At 37.2% G+C, this 18,365-nt stretch overlaps 1 protein-coding gene across 6 annotated transcripts in view; it reads right to left on the bottom strand.

The window, feature by feature from the left end:
- ST18 (ST18, C2H2C-type zinc finger) overlaps window positions 1-18,365 on the bottom strand; it is a 186,444-nt gene that overhangs the window by 33,522 nt on the left and 134,557 nt on the right. For all 6 annotated transcript variants that reach the window (XM_027894102.1, XM_027894101.1, XM_027894106.1 and 3 more), the window contains 7 exons: window positions 16,936-17,126; window positions 11,904-12,701; window positions 9,004-9,138; window positions 7,199-7,289; window positions 5,576-5,680; window positions 4,225-4,430; window positions 863-1,074 (listed from right to left, as the gene is read on the bottom strand). In XM_027894102.1, coding sequence (XP_027749903.1) covers window positions 863-1,074; window positions 4,225-4,430; window positions 5,576-5,680; window positions 7,199-7,289; window positions 9,004-9,138; window positions 11,904-12,701; window positions 16,936-17,126 — 1,738 coding nt within the window. The remainder of the gene's footprint in view (window positions 1-862; window positions 1,075-4,224; window positions 4,431-5,575; window positions 5,681-7,198; window positions 7,290-9,003; window positions 9,139-11,903; window positions 12,702-16,935; window positions 17,127-18,365) is intronic.

Below are 18,365 nucleotides of genomic sequence, written 5' to 3'. Positions count from 1 at the left end.
TAGAGCTTTCAAAAGTTTCTTTGCAGTGGAACATGTGTGACTTTAATACAAATAATAAACAACAGTGCTCCCACACCACTATCATCAGAAGAAAATCTTGTCTATTTTCATCAGCATTATAATACTATGTAATGGCACAGAAAATAAGGCTCATAGTTCACACAGTACCATTTGTATATCATAAAGATCTGTGAGGAAACGCAGAGCAGAAACCAAAACATGAAAGCCACACAAACATCTACAAAATTAGGCAGCTTTCCATTATGACAGACTTGCCCAAATTATCTATCTCCAAGCGCAGTGGGCCTGATTCTCCACTCTTGCCAGCAGAAAGGGGAATTTTACCAAAGTCAGTTGTTATTCCCCCCTCTCTGCCTTGCCAAACTGTTAGGAGCTCCAAACACAACAGACTCCATAGGTGTAGTTCTGTTCCATTGCTAGCAAAATATCACCCCGATTAATCATATGATTTTTATAATTTTTTAAATCAGTCTCCAAAATGATTACTAATGGCAGGTTTCAGAGGGAGAAAAACTCCATCTTAAAACATATCTAACTCATTATCCATCACAGATTGTTGCTGGATTTCAAATAACCTTTTTCTTTTTTCCTCCCAGAAAACTCCCCCCTTGTAATTAGAGCTCAATTATGAAAAGAATTAACAACATAATTCCTGCTATTTATTTAGGTTTATCAGAACTGGTCACTGCATTACTGACTTTTTTTTCCTCTGTCTCTCTTCAAAAGAGCATGCAAACAGAAGCCTCCTTTTGGGGGATTTAATGCAGTCACTAACATGAAAGACAGTTTATTCACACAGTTCAGTAGCTAGCACACCCTCCAGGTTCTTGGACTACCCTACCTTGGCAGACAGACTCTGTGGTTTGTTGGAGAGGATCTCTGCTGCTTCCCTGCAGCGGGTGGAAAGGTTCAGGATAGCAGCAGCTGCTGCTATGTGGGTGTCTTCACTACATTGACCGTAGCTATAAGAGTTGGCATGGCAAGGGCTCTGTGTGTGGGCGCTAGCACTAGGCAGTCGATTAGAAAATTTCACTGGATTTGAAAAATGCTTTGCTGTTGAAGAGAGATTTGATTAGCAATTGCATGTATGAAATTTTTCCCATTAAATAGTTTTGTTTCTCAGACTACAATTTCATACATAAAAATATTCAAAGATTACATTTAAAACAGTCCTTTTCCTGTTGTCAGTAAGGGTTTGCAGTAAAAATGGTTTTAAAAACACGATGATTTAATTTTTACTTGAAGAAATACACATCTTTTAACAATCATCTGAGGTTTTTACTCATATTTCACTTATCCTTAATTTAGGCATTAAAAGTAATGATGTCCAAGGAAAGACTGAGAAAGCATAAGCATGTTATCCATTATGATTTGACCACACCAGTGGGTAAATGCAATTGTAAGTGTATTCTTATAGAGGCTTCCTCTTAGAGCTCTATTGTGTAAAAAAACCAAGAGTGACTTGTCCTGTCTTAGCTAAAACAACACTGCTTACCCTACTTAGATGAATAAGTCTGTTATTTAAATAGCTTTGCTTAGGAGAACAAGACACGGCTCTTGAATGAACCAGACCAATCAGATAAAAACAATACCTGTAAGGAATATACAGTACTTTTGTGGAAATTTTTAGAAATTTAAGTCTATCCTTTAATCAATTAAAAAATAATGGCAATGAACATTCAAATTATCTTGATTTACAGTCTTTTGTTGGCTGTATTTGTAATAATATTCAGATTTATTAGGCAGAAGGAGGTCAGCTGAGAATGAAATGCTAACAGGTGAACAGAAAAGCACTTTCACAGGCAAAAGTGGTGTGTGTTTTCTTCTCCATGAGTAGCACTTACTCTAAAAAAGGTAGAGAGAACTCTGCTCTCTGTTCTGGATTTTGGAACTTGAGATGTCATAAACTGTTGCAGGGAAAACACAGCACCATGATTTCAGCTCTAAGGAAGCAATAATCACTTCTTTTGTCTGTAGCTCTCACAGTGCCCTACAAAGATAAACTAAGCAAAATCCAATTTCTCAGCCTACACTCAGATACACCAAGAACATTTCTGCATATGGCCATCTGCTCGCTCCCTGAAGATCTGAGCCCCAAGGCTCTGGATCCCTTTGGATGTAGAGCTTTGGCTGAGTGCATTTTAATGCTAAGAGCTACACAAGGCATTGAAGGACTCATCTTTCCTCAAACTTGGGATGCTCTAAAAGAAAGGCTTGTTTATGTGCTTTGACTGTAGCTGAATGCTGTATTCCATTTTTCTAAGTACTGGAGGCATCTCAGTAGAGCAATACATGAAAGCCTCATGATTCAGTTCTCCCTTTTCTCCAGTGCAAATTAAAAAGGATTTATCTACCCTGTTTTAATACTGCAGCTCAAGCAAAAGAATCTACATTTTTTAGCAGTTACTACAATGAAATTCAAATTGTATTTGAAGAGCAGAAAAGTGCATTTTCCATTACCCACCTTAAAAGATAAAAAAATCAACAAACAAACCAAACAAAAACCCCTCAGGCTATAAAGGGTGCATGTTTTTGTTAACAAAACAAGTTTGCAAGTGCAGAATCCACAAAGGGCTAATGATGGGCTTTTGGCTGGCTATGTATTTACATAGGAATCTGAACCAATCACTACATCATCAGCTTCTTATTGCCAACTTCTGTATACCTGCATAGTTAAAGCACTCACCAGCTCTTTTACTTTCACCTTTCCATTAAAATAATAGCTGCACACTGCAATCTTTGCAAGAACAACAGGCTGTAAACTTCAGCCCTGATATACTTCATACATAAATTGCATATGTATGTATTTGCATTTGTATAAAAACATTTCAATCATTTTTTCTCTGAAATGAACCTGTGAAATAGACATACATCTGTGCAAAGAGACAGCTAATAGGGAATATTCAATTTTACAAACAATATTGGAAAATCTGCCACCCAAGAAGCTGGCAATGCACATATTTGCTTTCATTTGAACAAGCCTATTTTCCAGGCCAGATAAATATCTACTTTTCATTTGCAATTTTAAACAGAGTGTTTTTATGTATATATATGAAACACAGATACCTACAAACATATATATATGTGTTTGTGTGTACTCGGACACATACACAAATAAACGAACACAAATTTTATAAGTATATAAAACATATATAATATTTTATAGTATTAGAGTTATATTTAATTATCTTATATATATATTTATGAATATATAAAAATTTTTGCTTTTCTGTTCACCTTACTATGAATGTTTTCCTTTGTTAGGATATTTGGGATAATTTTTTTTTTCCTATTTTATTTTACTTTACCTTTTTTTTTTTTTTTTTACCATTAACAAAACAAAAGCCAACCAAAGAGTCTTTTGTCACATTGTTCTGAATCTATTTTCTTATGAACCCACTTATGGTGCAATGAAACCTTTCTTTTCCATTTCCCTCATGACAACAGAATTATTTGTTTCTTTGAACTGAATGATATTTTATAGTGGTCAACACAATGACAGAATCTTGTTGAAGTTTCCCATGCAAATTGTGAAGAGTATCTGCAGTAAATGATCATTTGTGTCCACGCTGCGGTATCTCATTTTTACAGAGTAGTACCTCAGCAAATCTGTAAGTGATGTAAGCAGAGCAATATTGGTAACAATTTGATGCATTGGATATATCTGCACTACAAATATGATGTTGTACAGTAATATAAGATATCAAAATAAATTCAGTCCAGGCCAGTAGAGCATCTGAGGCACATGCTCACCTAGGAGGAATAATACCTGTATGGATGCATCTAAAAGGTACTTGAAGTGCCTTTGAAACCTAACTTGGATTTCCTTGTACTGCAATTCATTATGTCTTATGCAGACACATTCCATGGGACTTCTTATGACAACATCCCATCACATGAAGATATCACAATTTAGCCAATGAAGAATGTAACAGATAAAATGTAAAGTATTTCTTTTTACTCCTCTTTTCCACTGATAATTGCTTTTAAAAGAAGCACCAAAAAAGTAAACCTTGTAGTATTTAGTGTTCTAGCATTCTATATGTAGCCAGCTAGGGATTCTATTTACCATTCTGGCCACAAGTGATTAAAAGTGCTTCCTACAAAACTTTTTAGAATTCTAGAAGTTTGAAAGTAGAACAAAAGAAAAAAAAGTCTGACATTTTGCCTCTTTTCCAAGAGATAACTGATTTTCAAGCTTACATTCAAGAAACTGAGGTGTTTTTCTTCCTTGTGCCAGAGGTGCTGTTGTGCGTTTGCCAAAGACTTGTGCATCAAAACTGGCATAATCAAATGGTACTTTCCCAAACTTCTCCTGTTCCTTCGTCAAGGTGCCTCTGGAGGAGGCGACTGGCTGTGAAGTTCTGTAACTGTACTGAGATACCTCAGGCTGCTTTGCTAAATTGGTCCTACAAGAAGGAGGAAGAGAATGGAGGAGAAAGACAGGAATACCTTTAAATAACCTTTTGACAAAAAATACATAATAAAGCATATGTTTGCATCTCAAAAAAAAAAAATTGTGCTATTGTCACATGTAAAACTTACTGGTAGGTGTATACAAGAAATAAACAACATAAATACAGTGGCTGAGCTTAGTAGTCAAAGCGTACTTTGACTACTTCACAATTCAAAGATGAGGACATAAAAAAATTTAGTATTGTTTAGTAACAGTTTGGGATATTTACAAGACAGATATCAATTTACTGCTAGATTACCTCTGTAGGATGTGGCTTCCTTTATTTACAAAAAATGGCTGGAATTTTTCTAGTTAGAGGACTTTCAGGTTTTTTGAATCACTATTGTTCCCACTTTACTGTGAATGATATGGTATAAATATAATATAAGATGATCTGAAATAATTGCTTGTGCTATTTGGGAGGAATGAATGATTTATGGTATGTTATTCTGTTTAGTTAATGTTCAGTAACTACTTGTCTTTAGCAATTTCCTAAGGACTTTTCATATGTAGAATTAAGGCACGTGCAGTTGGCAGACACATGGACATAATATTCTGTAATGGCTCTGAAGGAACCATTAGAGCTGATCATGTCAATAATCCACAAATTAAAGTGTCCCCAAATAGACCTGAATATAATAGGTTGTAATGGTCGTGGTGCCAATGATGTGCAAATTATGCATGTCTGTAGGGTCCATATAACTCAAACAAAATGCAATTGCAATAAAAAGTGTTTCTCCTTTTTGATGCCATTGTAAAAAAAAAATAAATTCAACTGATTAAACCTATAAACTTAAAATTAAGAAACTCCATGAATTGTTCTGATCAGGTTACTTGTGTGAAAGTAAGAAGGATATATTTGATTACTTGTCAAAAGGTAGGTCTATTGCCTTTAATGTCAACCACATGCAAAAGAACCAGCAGAAAGACAGCTGTTTATTTTGAGATACAGTCAGGTTATTTAGCTTTACAGAGGTTCATTTTGGAAAACCAAGTTACCTCTGCAGCTGAAATCTGAAATAGGTGAAAGACCTGAGCACCAGTCAATAGAGTTTGTCCATAAATACTTTGGAGGGACTGGTTTGTGAGCATTCCTACCTGTGAGTCTGATCATGGCACTGCCCAGCTTTTGGAGACTCAAGATGGTTCTTTTCCTGGGACATTGCCAACTTTTCAGCTGCGGCAATTGGACAACCAGAAAGGCTGTTGAAAAGCAAAGGTGAAGAAAAGAAAACACAAAAAAACCCCTCAATGTTAAAATTAATTCTTAAGTAAGAGAAATGTGTGCTGTGGAACCCAATGACTTTGAACTTCTCTGATGTTCTGCACATCTATGGGAACTGCTGCTGCTATAAACCAGATTCATCTAGTTTTCCATCCTTAATGCAAAACTGTGAAATTTCTGTATTTTAGGTGATATATCTGGAAACTGAATCATGTAGGAGTTTTCCACAGTTCAGCTTTGATGTTTTGTGTCTGGCAAGTCACTAGTAAATTTTTTGACAAATGACATTTACTTTATCAGTTAAACCATGCATATATAAGCCTCCTACTGATTAAAATGAAAGTGAATTTGGGAAAAAAACAGGGATATGTGAGTGACTGTTAGCAATGAACACATTTTGTCATTTCAAGTTGTGCTAGCTTATTTTTTCTGTTTGCTTTATTAGATTAAAACATGTTTTTTTATCCTACTCATGGGTTGCTCATGATACAGCTGATGTGCTTCGAAGATGACTGGGGATTTAAAACAGGAAACACAAAAACAAAATATTTGGTGTTCCTTATATATTCTTGCAGACAAGATTGCCATATCTCTGGAAAAAACCTGACTTTTTATACTAAAGATTAGTCACATAGTATGATAATCCTCAATTTCTGTGCCTTCATACAATAACCAATCAATCGATCAGCAAAAAAACTCCAAATCCTCCAAAAATTCAATTCAACAAAGAAAGTCGGTTTCGACATTTTTAACATTCCAAGTTTGTAAGACTGACATTGTATTTTTCCAGAAGCAGTATATGGACTATTTTGGCTTGGTGGCTTCCAGCAGAAAACCCTACTGACAAGAGCTGTGCAGACAACAGTGGCTTGCTGGAGACAGAGTGTACTGACTCTGTGCCTCACCTGCAGTCCAGCTGTGATTCCCCAGCTGCCTGTCTGCAAGGCTTTCCTCAATTTTACTTTCTCCCTGCAGGCAGCAGGTTAAACAGGCAGGGATGTTCCAAGCAGGAAGATGGCATTTCTGAGGGTAATAAATGGAGCTTCTAAATGGACTCTAAAATATTCCACCTAAAATTTTCTGTTTTGCTGTAAAGTAATACACCTTGATCAGAAGTTCCTGCCAAGGACTACCATGTATGTGGTGCAAAACAAATGGTTTTTGGTTTCCACTGGATTTCCCAGTTGTAGCAATAATAATATATTTGTTTATTCCTACTCCTTGTACATAATAACTTTTCATTGTGAAGATAGTGATGAAATTATAGCTTTAAATCACATCTCTGAAAAGTACTAGTGGAATATGCCATCGTCAGTGCTACAGCCATTTTTTAGGTAATGGAATAAAAACCAATTTTTTTGTTATAAATAATACAGGCATATGCATTCATAGACAGTGTGCAGAGTAGTACATATCATCTAATTCTGAGATGTACCCATCAGTTTACTTCTGAGTACATGTTAGATTTTAAGTGAACAGCAACTTTTCTGATCTACCTTCGGTGTGTGTTGCGATTGCTGTTGACATGTCCTCTTCCAGTACATCCCGGGGTAGGGCACTTTAAAACATTTTCGTGCATGGCAAGAACTAAACAGGAATAATTAAAAAAAAAAAGTTGATAACACACATCAAATAAAAATACATGTATTAAAAAAATATTAACGTTTCCTCTTTGGACTCATTCTCAGTTCTGTCACATTCTGACTACAGAAGAAGAGGAGAGGAAAAGGACCTACAGCACAGTAAGTGTGGTGCCTCTAGCATACACCAGCTTATATTACTGTAATTTGTCTTCTCACATGCACATCATTGTTTCCACAGACTTTAAAGAACATAGATGGAAGTTAGCAAAGATGTTACATCATGAACACCCTTTTTTGTTTGGTTCATACATCACTAACGCAATCAACTGGAAAAGGCAGGTGATAGAGGAGCCCTGGGTCACATGGTCATGCTACATATAGCTGCAGACCCTCTCTGTCTCAGGGAGGCCAAACCCTCAAGCACAGAGGAAGGCTGTTCATGCATTTTATCAGAGGATCTCAATATGTCCCCTTTGAACCCTTGTACCTTCTGATCATCTGTGCTGAAACTACCTGGGACCAATTGGTCATGCTGCCAAGCAGCGGCTTACACTCCTAGTGGTGACTGCAATTGCATGTACATTTCTTATGCCCTTTGCTGTGAATCCCCTTTAGTAAGACTGATGTATGTCCGTATTAAACAATATGTATCTTTGGGGTAGTGTTTCACAAAAACTGACTGTTCAGTCAACTAGTTTGTTCTTTCAGGAACAAAATTATAACTTTTTTCTTTTTCTTTTTTTTTTTTTTTTTCCAGGAGGACAGAACACACCTGATTGGAAGTGTGATAATTAACAAGGACTTATTAATTTTAACTTTTCAGAAAGGTGATGTTGTGAAGGCCTTCCAAATGCAGCACTCTGCTTAACTCAGCAGATGTTTCCATAAGTACGGTTTAGTACCAGATTTTAAAAAATGTAGAGGTACAGTTAGGAAGAGGATGCTGGCAAAGTGAAAATATGCTTTTAATTCATTGTTATGCATACCACCGCAATGAACAATCTAGCTAACTAGGTTGTTTGAGTAGATAATTTCACATTAAGTTTTGGCTTATTATTAAACATTTCATTGCATCGTATTGCAGGATTACACACACACACACAAACCAATGTAATCAGAGCAGCACAGTTAGAAATAAGCAGGGAAATTCAGGCTAGACTGGACATAAAAGGATTAGTGTGATACTAACACATAAGAGAGGGACCTGCTGTGGACTAGCTCTGGGATGTACTGATGGAAGTAACCTTTTTTAGCTCAGTGGTAAGGAGGACACTGGAAAGCATGCCCAGGCCTCTCAGCTGTTGGCAATGAAAACCAGCAGCCTCGGTGTGTGATTGCGGCAAATGAGGCCACAGCTCTGAAAGAAGCACGTGCTGTCTGTGTGATGCCTGCCTTAGCAAAGGCGTGAGCAAGCAAAGTCTTGAAGATTCATGAGATTACAGTGTGCAGGTCTGCTGGCAGGGTGGAGATAGCTGGGCTATCTCCTGAGGAGCCTACTGCTGTTTGTAATGCTACTGCTGAGTACTCGAGCTGCATAAGTGTGGTTAGTAGAACTACAGCTAAGAACTGGAGGGCAAAGAGGGTGGGATGGCTTCTCTCTTAGTCTCATTCTGCAATCTCACCCAGAAAAAAGGGGCCCTTCTCCAGCATAAGTAAACACTACTCACGATACTGAGCCAGATCCAGCTGTTATTCTGGTCTGCAGTGATGATACTCACTTTCTAGTGGCACTCTAACTTTATGTGGACAGCCTGAGAGACTGCGGTGGTGAGGGTACAGCCCAGTCACGTGCCCTGTGCCATCACATCCTGGGATGGGGCATTTGGTTTCTCTCTTTTCAGGCCTGGGTGAATCTGCAGAGAAATCAGACAAGGATTTTGTTTGGGTTTAGCCCCCTGTCTGCACTCAGCTGAGTGGTCCTAGCAGTGTGATAGTCTCTATTTTGTATTTCAGATTTAATTCCAATGCCAAGTTTTAACAGAGACAACATGCAACCTAAACATTACCTTAGCTTTTCACGCTGTGTCCTTTAAACAACGACTCCCCCCTCCCAATACACCACTTTATGTGCTGAACTATATACATTTAGGATTGCAGTGCCATTTATTCCATTCAGATCCTAAAACAGGACAGAAGCCACAATCCAATAAGCTGGAAAACTGGCAGCATCAGCCAACAGCAAGATCTATAAAGGAATAAATAAAAAAAGCAGAAACAATCTTTTGCTCTGTTAATGTCAGACTCCAGGAAGCTGGGACAACTAAATAAAAGCTGAGGTGTGAAACAAACAAACAAACAAACAAAAAGCATTTCAACCAGAAGCCATTCCTTAAATATCACAGATCTCTAGGCTGTAGGTTCTTTGTTAGGAAACTGAATACATGCCACTTTACATTTGAGAGGCAAGGCAAGCAGCTCCCTCTGGTACACATGGCAATGCCGCTTTGTGGAGCAGCCCACAAAGACAGAGAAAACGTGGAGCAGCCGATACCCTTTCAAAGGTGAGGTCTCAGCCCAGACCCACAGATACCATTCTGTAATGGCCACAGTGCATTCCTCATTTTTGTTTCAAGCACCTGGAGTTGTGCAAGAAGCACTGGTCAGAAAGCCTTGATTTGATTTCCAATGCAGGATCAAAAGTCTGGGCGAGAAAGGAATGATTTCTGGTCCAGAAATTCTCTTGTGAGAAATCTGGAGGAAGTGGCAGAGTAAATTGCTGAGGATGGTTTTAGCTGCATCTGTGATTGGCTGCCAACAGCATTTGGTGCTGGGGGAGAAAACAGCTGCAGCCAGCACAGTCTCCTTCAAGCTCATTTTTTTTGGATTGTGAGGCAGGACGTGCTTTGGGATAGAATCACCACAGAGAGTTGAGGGTTAAACTTCCTGGCAAGTGTTTAGGTTAAAAAATAAAATAAATAAATAGGGAGGAAAGAAAATAGACTGAGCATCATCAGGAGACCACAAGCTTTTTACAATCACTGCAAATGGAAAGTGCTGCAATAGTGAACAGGAAATAAAGAGGGACCCTGAAATATGATTTAGCATTTCCCTCAGTAATTGAAAAAGTTTATCATTAAATAGATGGATAAATATAAACTTAAGCCATTTTTTTCTAATCTAATATCCAAGAATTAAAATTAAGAGCTGATGGATTTTATGGTGGATTGCTTAGAAATAAAAACCAGTTAATTATATAAAGCGAAAAAATTATGTGCCTGACTACAGTCATATGGTGTTTATGCAACCTGAACAAAGCCTAGAGTGTTTCTTCATGAGTGTTACCTCTGAACTGACCTGGAAACTACAACTATTTGTAATATGAGACAAATCAGGAAGGGACAGACTCTGCCATTCTTACATCACTGCTCCTTCCTAATTGCACTGTGAGAAAGTCACACTGACACCAATGTGAACCTGGTGAATACACATGCTGTCAGCATAAGAAGCGATATCTGTAAAGTTCCTGCATATGCCATTGTCATCTGAGTAAATAAAGGTTTGTGTAGTTTAGCAAGAATGTAGACTAATACCATGCATGCACAGCTTAAGACATAATAATGAAAAGACTGCTTGAGACACAAAACTGAGATGCATGCATTTTCTTCCCAAATACAACTGGAAATATTTTACAGTTGCAACTCCAAAAAACCCCTGTCAGTTATCTTTCACTCTAAAGGCTTTAGATAACTTAATTACTATAATATTTACAATGTCCACAGGGACAACTCTAAAGTAACATTAGAAATATCAAAGTAAATCATTTATCAAAATCAGAAATTGCATCAATTCTGGGGTGACCTCAGTGTGTTCAGAAAGCCAAAAGGAAAAGTCAAAGGACAGATGAATGTATTGTTACTTACTACAGCAGGGAGTGTGCTCATAAAATGACATCTCTTGATGTTCTGTAATTATCCTTAATTGAGGAGTTGCATACAAGACAGCCCAGTTTACAAATCAAACCCAAATCTTTTAAATCTCCACTTCTGGAAGCCTGATTAAGTGCTGAAAATGGAGTGATGTTCCTACAGGTTTGTAGAATGCCTCAAAACCACCAGAAACAATAAGGATTTTGGAACTTAATGGTGTTTCTGCTGATGGCCAATGGGGCAGAAGAGCATGGCTTGTGCTTTCCTGGCTCAGAAGTGCTGGCTGTTGCAAAATGTAATGCTGCTATGTGCAGCAGACAGAACTCAGAAAACACATGGCTTAGGAATTAGGCGGCATCTTTGGAAGAGGCCAGTTTTTCACCCTAACCTTGCCCTTGTGCACCATTTCAATGCCTTCTCTTTTGGCTGCTGAAATTTTGGAGGTCTGTATTAGTGCCCTATGGAGGAGGAAGCAGAGGAGGAGGAAAAGGAGGAGAGGGACTGTCAGTGCCAGCTACACAGCCCTTTTAGTACCCATTACTGATCATTTCACATAGTAGTTTGGCAGGTAGCCAAGTACCTAGCGTTTAACCTGGTTAGATGTAAGGCACTAGTGTGAAGGTACATAATTAACAAAATTACCACCTAAATTCCAGATTCTTTACTGTTGCTATAAAACCCAGATCAGAATACTCTATCAGTCACAGGATAAATGCTTAAGCCAGTAAGAACAGCCAAAAATACTTCCTTACGTTTGTTGCTAAATATCTGTCTCCCACCAATGTCAATAACTTTGGTTTGTCTCCTTTCCCCTGCTAGATGCTCCAGAAGAAACCTATCCAGTTCCTTGTAGGTGCTGTGAAACACGTGCCCTTGCTCTGCCTGCAGAGCGATTGCTTGCTCTAGCAAACTCAAGTTCCCTTTTGTTTTGTCCAGCTCAACTGACACGTCTGTGGTTTCTGACAGGCACTCGTTGTCATCTTCTTCACTTTCAGGGAAGGGATTCTGAATTCTCTTTTCAAAAGGATCTGGGTGAGACTCCTGGGGTGCTTTCAGCTCTGTTTCTGAGTCACAAAGTGTTTCACAAGGACCATATTCGACTTCTTCCTTCTTGATTTCTGGGACTTCCAGGATGCTGGATTGATTACACTCTACAAAAAACTTCTGAGTCACATGGGGTTTTACACTAGTTTCTTCCGAGAAATTTGAGGAGCTATCCCACTCATTGTCCATAATTTCAGAGTTACTTTCATTTTCCTCAGATGAACAGTATTTTGGGTCAGAAATAACAGTCTTTTCCTTTCCTTCAGCTGAGTTAATCAGGTAACATTCATCAGTGTCATCACTTTCTGTTTTTAAGGATTGAATGCCACTATCATTTAGATTTTCTACCACTGTTTGACTGGGTGTGTCTTTTGCTAATTTTCCCATGTTCACCAAAGATTTGGCCACGGTATCTTGATAGCTGGAGTAGTTGTCTTGTCTTTGACTGGAATTTTCTTGCCCGCCCAAATGAGGGGTTTCTTCAGATGATTTTGGAGTACTCTCCTCTACATGAGAAAAAAGCAAGAGAAATATGTTAAGAATAGCTGCATTTTGTATCTTGTAGAATCAATATGAAGATATTTACCTAGCAATTGCCATTTCTTTACTTAGAGGTACTCTGAAATTATTGAACTCACACCAAGGCTGTTTGAAATGACTGTGTAGCATCAGGAAAAGCCCTTCTAAGATTATATCTACTTTATATTGTAACTCAATACTATATGGGAAATAAATGTCACCATTTCTCACTGATGGTGAACACACATGCACACTCTCATATACATTCATGTAAATATGATGTTCCACACATAGATAGATACTACATATATGCACATAATCTATATAATATATGCATATATATATATATACACACACAAGCAGGCACAGTTTAAAATTCCTCTGATCTATTTTCACTTCTTCATCTAAGATTTCCAAATATTTTCTCAAAATAGACCCTAATTACTTTCCCAGTCACCCCAGATTCCATAAAAGACCTTGATGGAAAAATCCTCAATACTTTACAAAGGGCAAGCTCCTGGTCACCATTGAAATTGCCATGTTAAATGATAGATCAGGTCATGCACAGACAAACAGAAATGGTTGTTATGTACAGACTCATAAAGGACTTGTTAAAGACACCACTGAAGTGCATCCTGTCTTTATAAACATCTTTCTTCAGAAGAAAAGCAGCAGCCAGCAGGTAATAAAGGCTGCATGCAGGAGAGGTCGTCGGTGTGGAAGACAATATGCCTTTTGTATCTCATTTAATTTTTTATAAACATTTCCTCTGACAAGGACACTCAAAAATACATCTCCATCATCTTCCTTTCTGGTAATTATCTCTCTAAAATCAACACTGGTTTTGCCAGGATCAAGTAAATATTGCCATAGTAACTAAAAGCATTTTTGGATGAAGGGAAGAATTTAGTCACAACACTAGCCCCTTCAATAATGCTGATTATAGGGTACATTCTTTTGTTGGGATCTATTCAACATAAACTGAAAAATTTAACATTTTACTTCCTAGAAAGGAGGATGAATAAACAAGCACAGACTATTTTATAAGATGTGTCTGTCCTTTCCTGAATCAGAAGAACTCTAGGTTTAAATAATAAATTAAGCATGGTCTAAAATGCAAATGAAGTTTCTCTCAATAACACAGTGAGCTATTAAGAGAAAGTGTAAAGGGTTATGATAATTTTAAAGTATTATGAACTACAGAAAACAAATAAAAAGCATTTTCAGTGAATATGTCCAATTCATTGAACTATTCTCTCAATCCACTTAACTACCCACATGTGTACAATAATGATTTATAGACATTATACCTAATTATGCATATTTGGGCTGTGTTAGAGTGCCTAACAAAAGCTCTAGAAAGCAACAATTACCTCTGTTGCTTAGCTACATAGTTTAAAATATTCCTATTAAGTGCAGATTATTGTGGAGGGGAAAAGGGGGACAAAAATGCACATGTGCACCACAATGCATTTCACTTTACTGCTGCCAAACTGTTAGCATTTTGGGTCATTTCCAGTTTACATAATTGTTTGGTTCAACTGTTTGTTATATGTTAAAAGAAAATATTGATTAATTCTTATTCTTCTTCAGAAAATTGGACTCGTGCAGGGAGAGGTGGCCTTGTGCACTGTGTGCATAAAGTTGTATTTAAAAAAATGTCTGTAAACCTTATTGTAACTTTTTAGCAGCTGGTCTAGTACCACACACATTGCAGTATTCTGAGTAAAGTCTACTGTCTTTTCACATCTCAGCAAGTGAGAATGATGATATGGCTCTATAACCAACTTTAGTCAAATGAGTTTTTATTATTTATTCTTCTACTACTTGAAAAAGAACAGAATCCCGACAATAGGTCATTTCAAAAAGTAACAAGATCCAGTTTAATAGAATTCTCCCACCCCTAAAAACAAAACAAACAAAACATTTTAGTTGTAACAGGTCTTTTCAGTTGTTTTTCAGTGTGAAAGATGAAAAATAAAAATAGCAGATTTTTTTTTTCCTTAAATAATCTGCAACTTCTAAAAGCTATGTTTAAAAATTTGTGGTTGAATCAGTCTTAATGGTTCAGCTGTTCCAGCTTTGCTTTTTACATCTACAGGCTGTAAATTTACTTTTAAAATAATCAAAACTCAGTTTAGTTTACAGTTGCATCAATCCATGAACTGAAGCAATAACTAATCAACAGACAAGAATCATGAGTTCACAATAAAATGAGCAATATTACACTAAGAGATTACAAATTAGCCTACATGGCCAGACCAACTGTATGCGTTAGCTGAAATTTGTTTTGTAGCTGCCAAAATTAATGCAAAAGGGGGTAGGTTGTATTATCACTTACACAAGCAGTTGGGAGACATTGGTATCAAATAAATCTTTTTGAAATAAAATGGATTTTTTTGTTTTGTCTGAAGGGCATGGTGCAAATAGGGTTCCCCTACATTTACATCAGCGGATCTGACCCAACACTTGGCCTTTTTTTGTAAAGAATCAATTAACTTAGGTTCATCTGTGTATGGCACAGAGTCTACCTTTACACCCGTCATAGTACATTCCCTTCATTGAGTTCTTCAAGCTGTGCAGAGGACAGACAAAGGGAAATCAAAACATATTACTGAAAACAACTCTGGATAGTCAGGAACCAGGCTGAATCAATACAATAAAAATTTGCTAAAATCTGTATATCTAAAAAAGAAAATCCCAAACAACAACAATCCCCCCCACCCCAAAAATACACCGACTCCTACTCCAACAGATTCCCTTCAGATGCCAAGAGATAGAAATACTCCTTGCAGGCTAAACAGGCACTGAGAGCCTTGAAACTTTTTTCTTGATGAATTTTGCCTTGCAATGTCACCCAACAGAGGGAGACATTGCGTATCACCTTGCTAATTAATGTTCTCTTTGAAGATGGGCTTTACAGTGATGGGCTTTCACGTGATTTTTGGAAGAAACTCCTAGAAGATTTACGAGTGACAGCTGACTGAAAACTTTTCTGTATAGAAATGCCACAGAGACTTCCAGTGATTTTGGTAGAATCAGGATTTGACTCTTTATTCTGAAAGACATTTTTCTTCCTCTTTCACGTGTTTTATAATATTCATATGTAGAAAATTTGGGGGTGCGTGTTTTGTTTTAAGGAAATTCAATTTAGAGTGGATAAATACATGAACTATTAATCTCAATTTATCATAGAATCATAGAACAGCCCAGGATGGAAGGGTCCTTGAAAGACAATGTGGTCCAACATCTTGTGGGAAAGAGACCCTAGATGAGATTATCTACCATCCTGTCCTTCAAAAATATTTGATAAGAAGAATCTGAGTAGAAAATAAAATACCTTTAAACTCCCATAGCAATCAACAACTGAGTGGCATTTAAGCCTATTCTTCAAATGTTTGCATATTATCTATGATTACTTATTTCCCAGTGTCAGATCACATTGCTTTTATCTTAACATTTGCTGTTTACAGATGACTCCCAAGGTCCTATCCTGATCTCTTCCACTGATATCTTCTCACTTGTATGATTAACTATTTTGGCAGAATATTCTTAAACAAACATGTGAAAAGAAATTTTTGATATTTTTGATTTTTTTTGTCAACTCAAATATATTAAAAAATGTATTAGAAGAGTAATAAAAGCACGCTGTAGCTATATCTTTCTGTCTCCCCTTCCTCATCCATATTTTCTAGCATGCACGTTGTAGAAGTTTCTATAAATTGTTGGATGTGTTTGGCTTAGCAGAGTTGGAATAACAAGTATAAAAGTGCTGAGTCTAATAATCGTGTTAAACAGAACACGCACAGTAGTCACACGGATGAAATCGCTTTGCTAAATGTTAAAGTCAACAAGGTTTTGCTAAGCATTTTTTATTTTTTTTTTCTTCCTAAGAGTTCTATATATTCCAGTGAAAATCTGCTCTTCATAAATGTGTTTTTCTCAGTCGTGGGCTTAAGCTTGTTCTTTGACAGAGATAGTGGAGAAGCAGATGCTGCTCCATATCTGACCTGCTGCAGTAGTTGTGTCTCTATGAGACCTACAAAGCATTTACTAGACTCCAGGAGGAGTTATTGTACAAAATAAATGGAAGTTAAACCTGGACAGAAAGGCATCATTCCAGCTCTCTTAGAAGTCAAACATGTCCTGCATCCTGTCTGAAAATACTGTTTCTTATCCCTTCCCGTGGAATTAAGGTTCAAGTGGAGTTCAAGCAACTACCTGGAGTTGAGCTGCTTTTGACGACACTGATCTCTTCCTGTAACTCCGTCCTGTCTTCATTTTCTTCTTTGCAATCCAGGCTGGGGCTGTAGTGGCGGGGTTTCATTAGCAGGGACTTCCTTTTGTTGACAGGAACTCCTGATATCTGGTCTTCAACTTTTCTCTTCTTAGCCATGGAGCACTTGTAGGCACTGCAATTATCAATTGCCAATGATAGAGAAAAAAGGGGGAGAAGTGAGGGGTAAATTGTTTAAAAAATTACACCACCCTTAAGTTTAATTCTAAGTATAAAAGAGAGGACTGAGAAAACATTAATTCACTTGCAGTTTCAGCAAGTTTTATCTAGTGGATATTTAATTTCAGCACAGGTTTTCAGGGCACAAGCAGGTCCCGTTTCTTCTTGCTGCTGCCAAAGTCTGTTTAGAGGTAGAGGAATGAGACAGAAGACAAAACCAAAGGAAACCATAACCAAACAGCCTTATGGAAAGGATGAACAAAATTTCAGTCTGGATTGATGATCCTGAAAAACAGCTAAGGGGAAAATTATACCACCAGTTGTACTACAACATCCTGAGCCTTTGGGTTCATTACCTTTATATCAATATGGATATCCAATCACACACTTCGAGCTCAACAGCATAAACCCTGTGTGAAACATGCTGTACCTTGATACTTGATAACATTTTGCAATACAGGCCTCTCTCTCAATTCTAGTCCCAAGCATTGGTTTCGTTTCAATGATTCGAGCCATAAAAGCCTAGTTTCAGCTCTACTCAGCACTACTCTGTATAGGTTCCTACAATAGGCTACTCATCTCACTTAAAATTAGATCTATATGATAAAGAGGGGAAGCCATTCCCTGAGAAAGGTCTTACCCAGTCCAGGTGCCTAATTTTCAGATGACTGACGTGAGAAGAAATGGTAGGATTTTAAAGAGGAAGATCTTTAGCAGATTTTGTATACTTCTTTAATCTCGTAATAAATCCACATATTGATCAGCATATTAATTTTTTTTACAGATATTTAGCCAAGACTTTGTCATCATGCAGTTGATCTGTATGGCATATAGGTGTTACAATATATGACATATCACTAAAGAGGCCTGAACCTTCAACCCTCTTTTCTTAACATTTTTTCATGGAAGTGATTTGGCATGATTTAATTTTTCTCTCACACACAGTATACTAGGAAATTTATGTAGTATGAATAATAGTGCTCATGTTATATCTGTCAGAGATGAAAAAACTACATATATGGATCTGTGTAATCCACTCAATGGTTTCTCAACCTTATGTACCCCCAGGGTGCATCACAAATCTACACAATGCCCTTAGGTCTTGGATTTTGCATTTGGCTGACTGACTTAGCTGCAAGATTTGCAAAAAAAAAAAAAAAAAAAAAAAAAAAAAAAAAAAAAAAAAAAAAAAAAA

Source organism: Empidonax traillii, unplaced genomic scaffold (genome assembly GCF_003031625.1).
Source record: "Empidonax traillii isolate 1590-97213 ecotype Southwest subspecies unplaced genomic scaffold, ASM303162v1 scaffold416:size516265, whole genome shotgun sequence".
Taxonomy (NCBI): domain Eukaryota; kingdom Metazoa; phylum Chordata; class Aves; order Passeriformes; family Tyrannidae; genus Empidonax; species Empidonax traillii.
The sequence above is the reverse complement of the archived record's forward strand: the minus strand, read 5'-3'. Positions and strand labels throughout refer to the sequence as shown.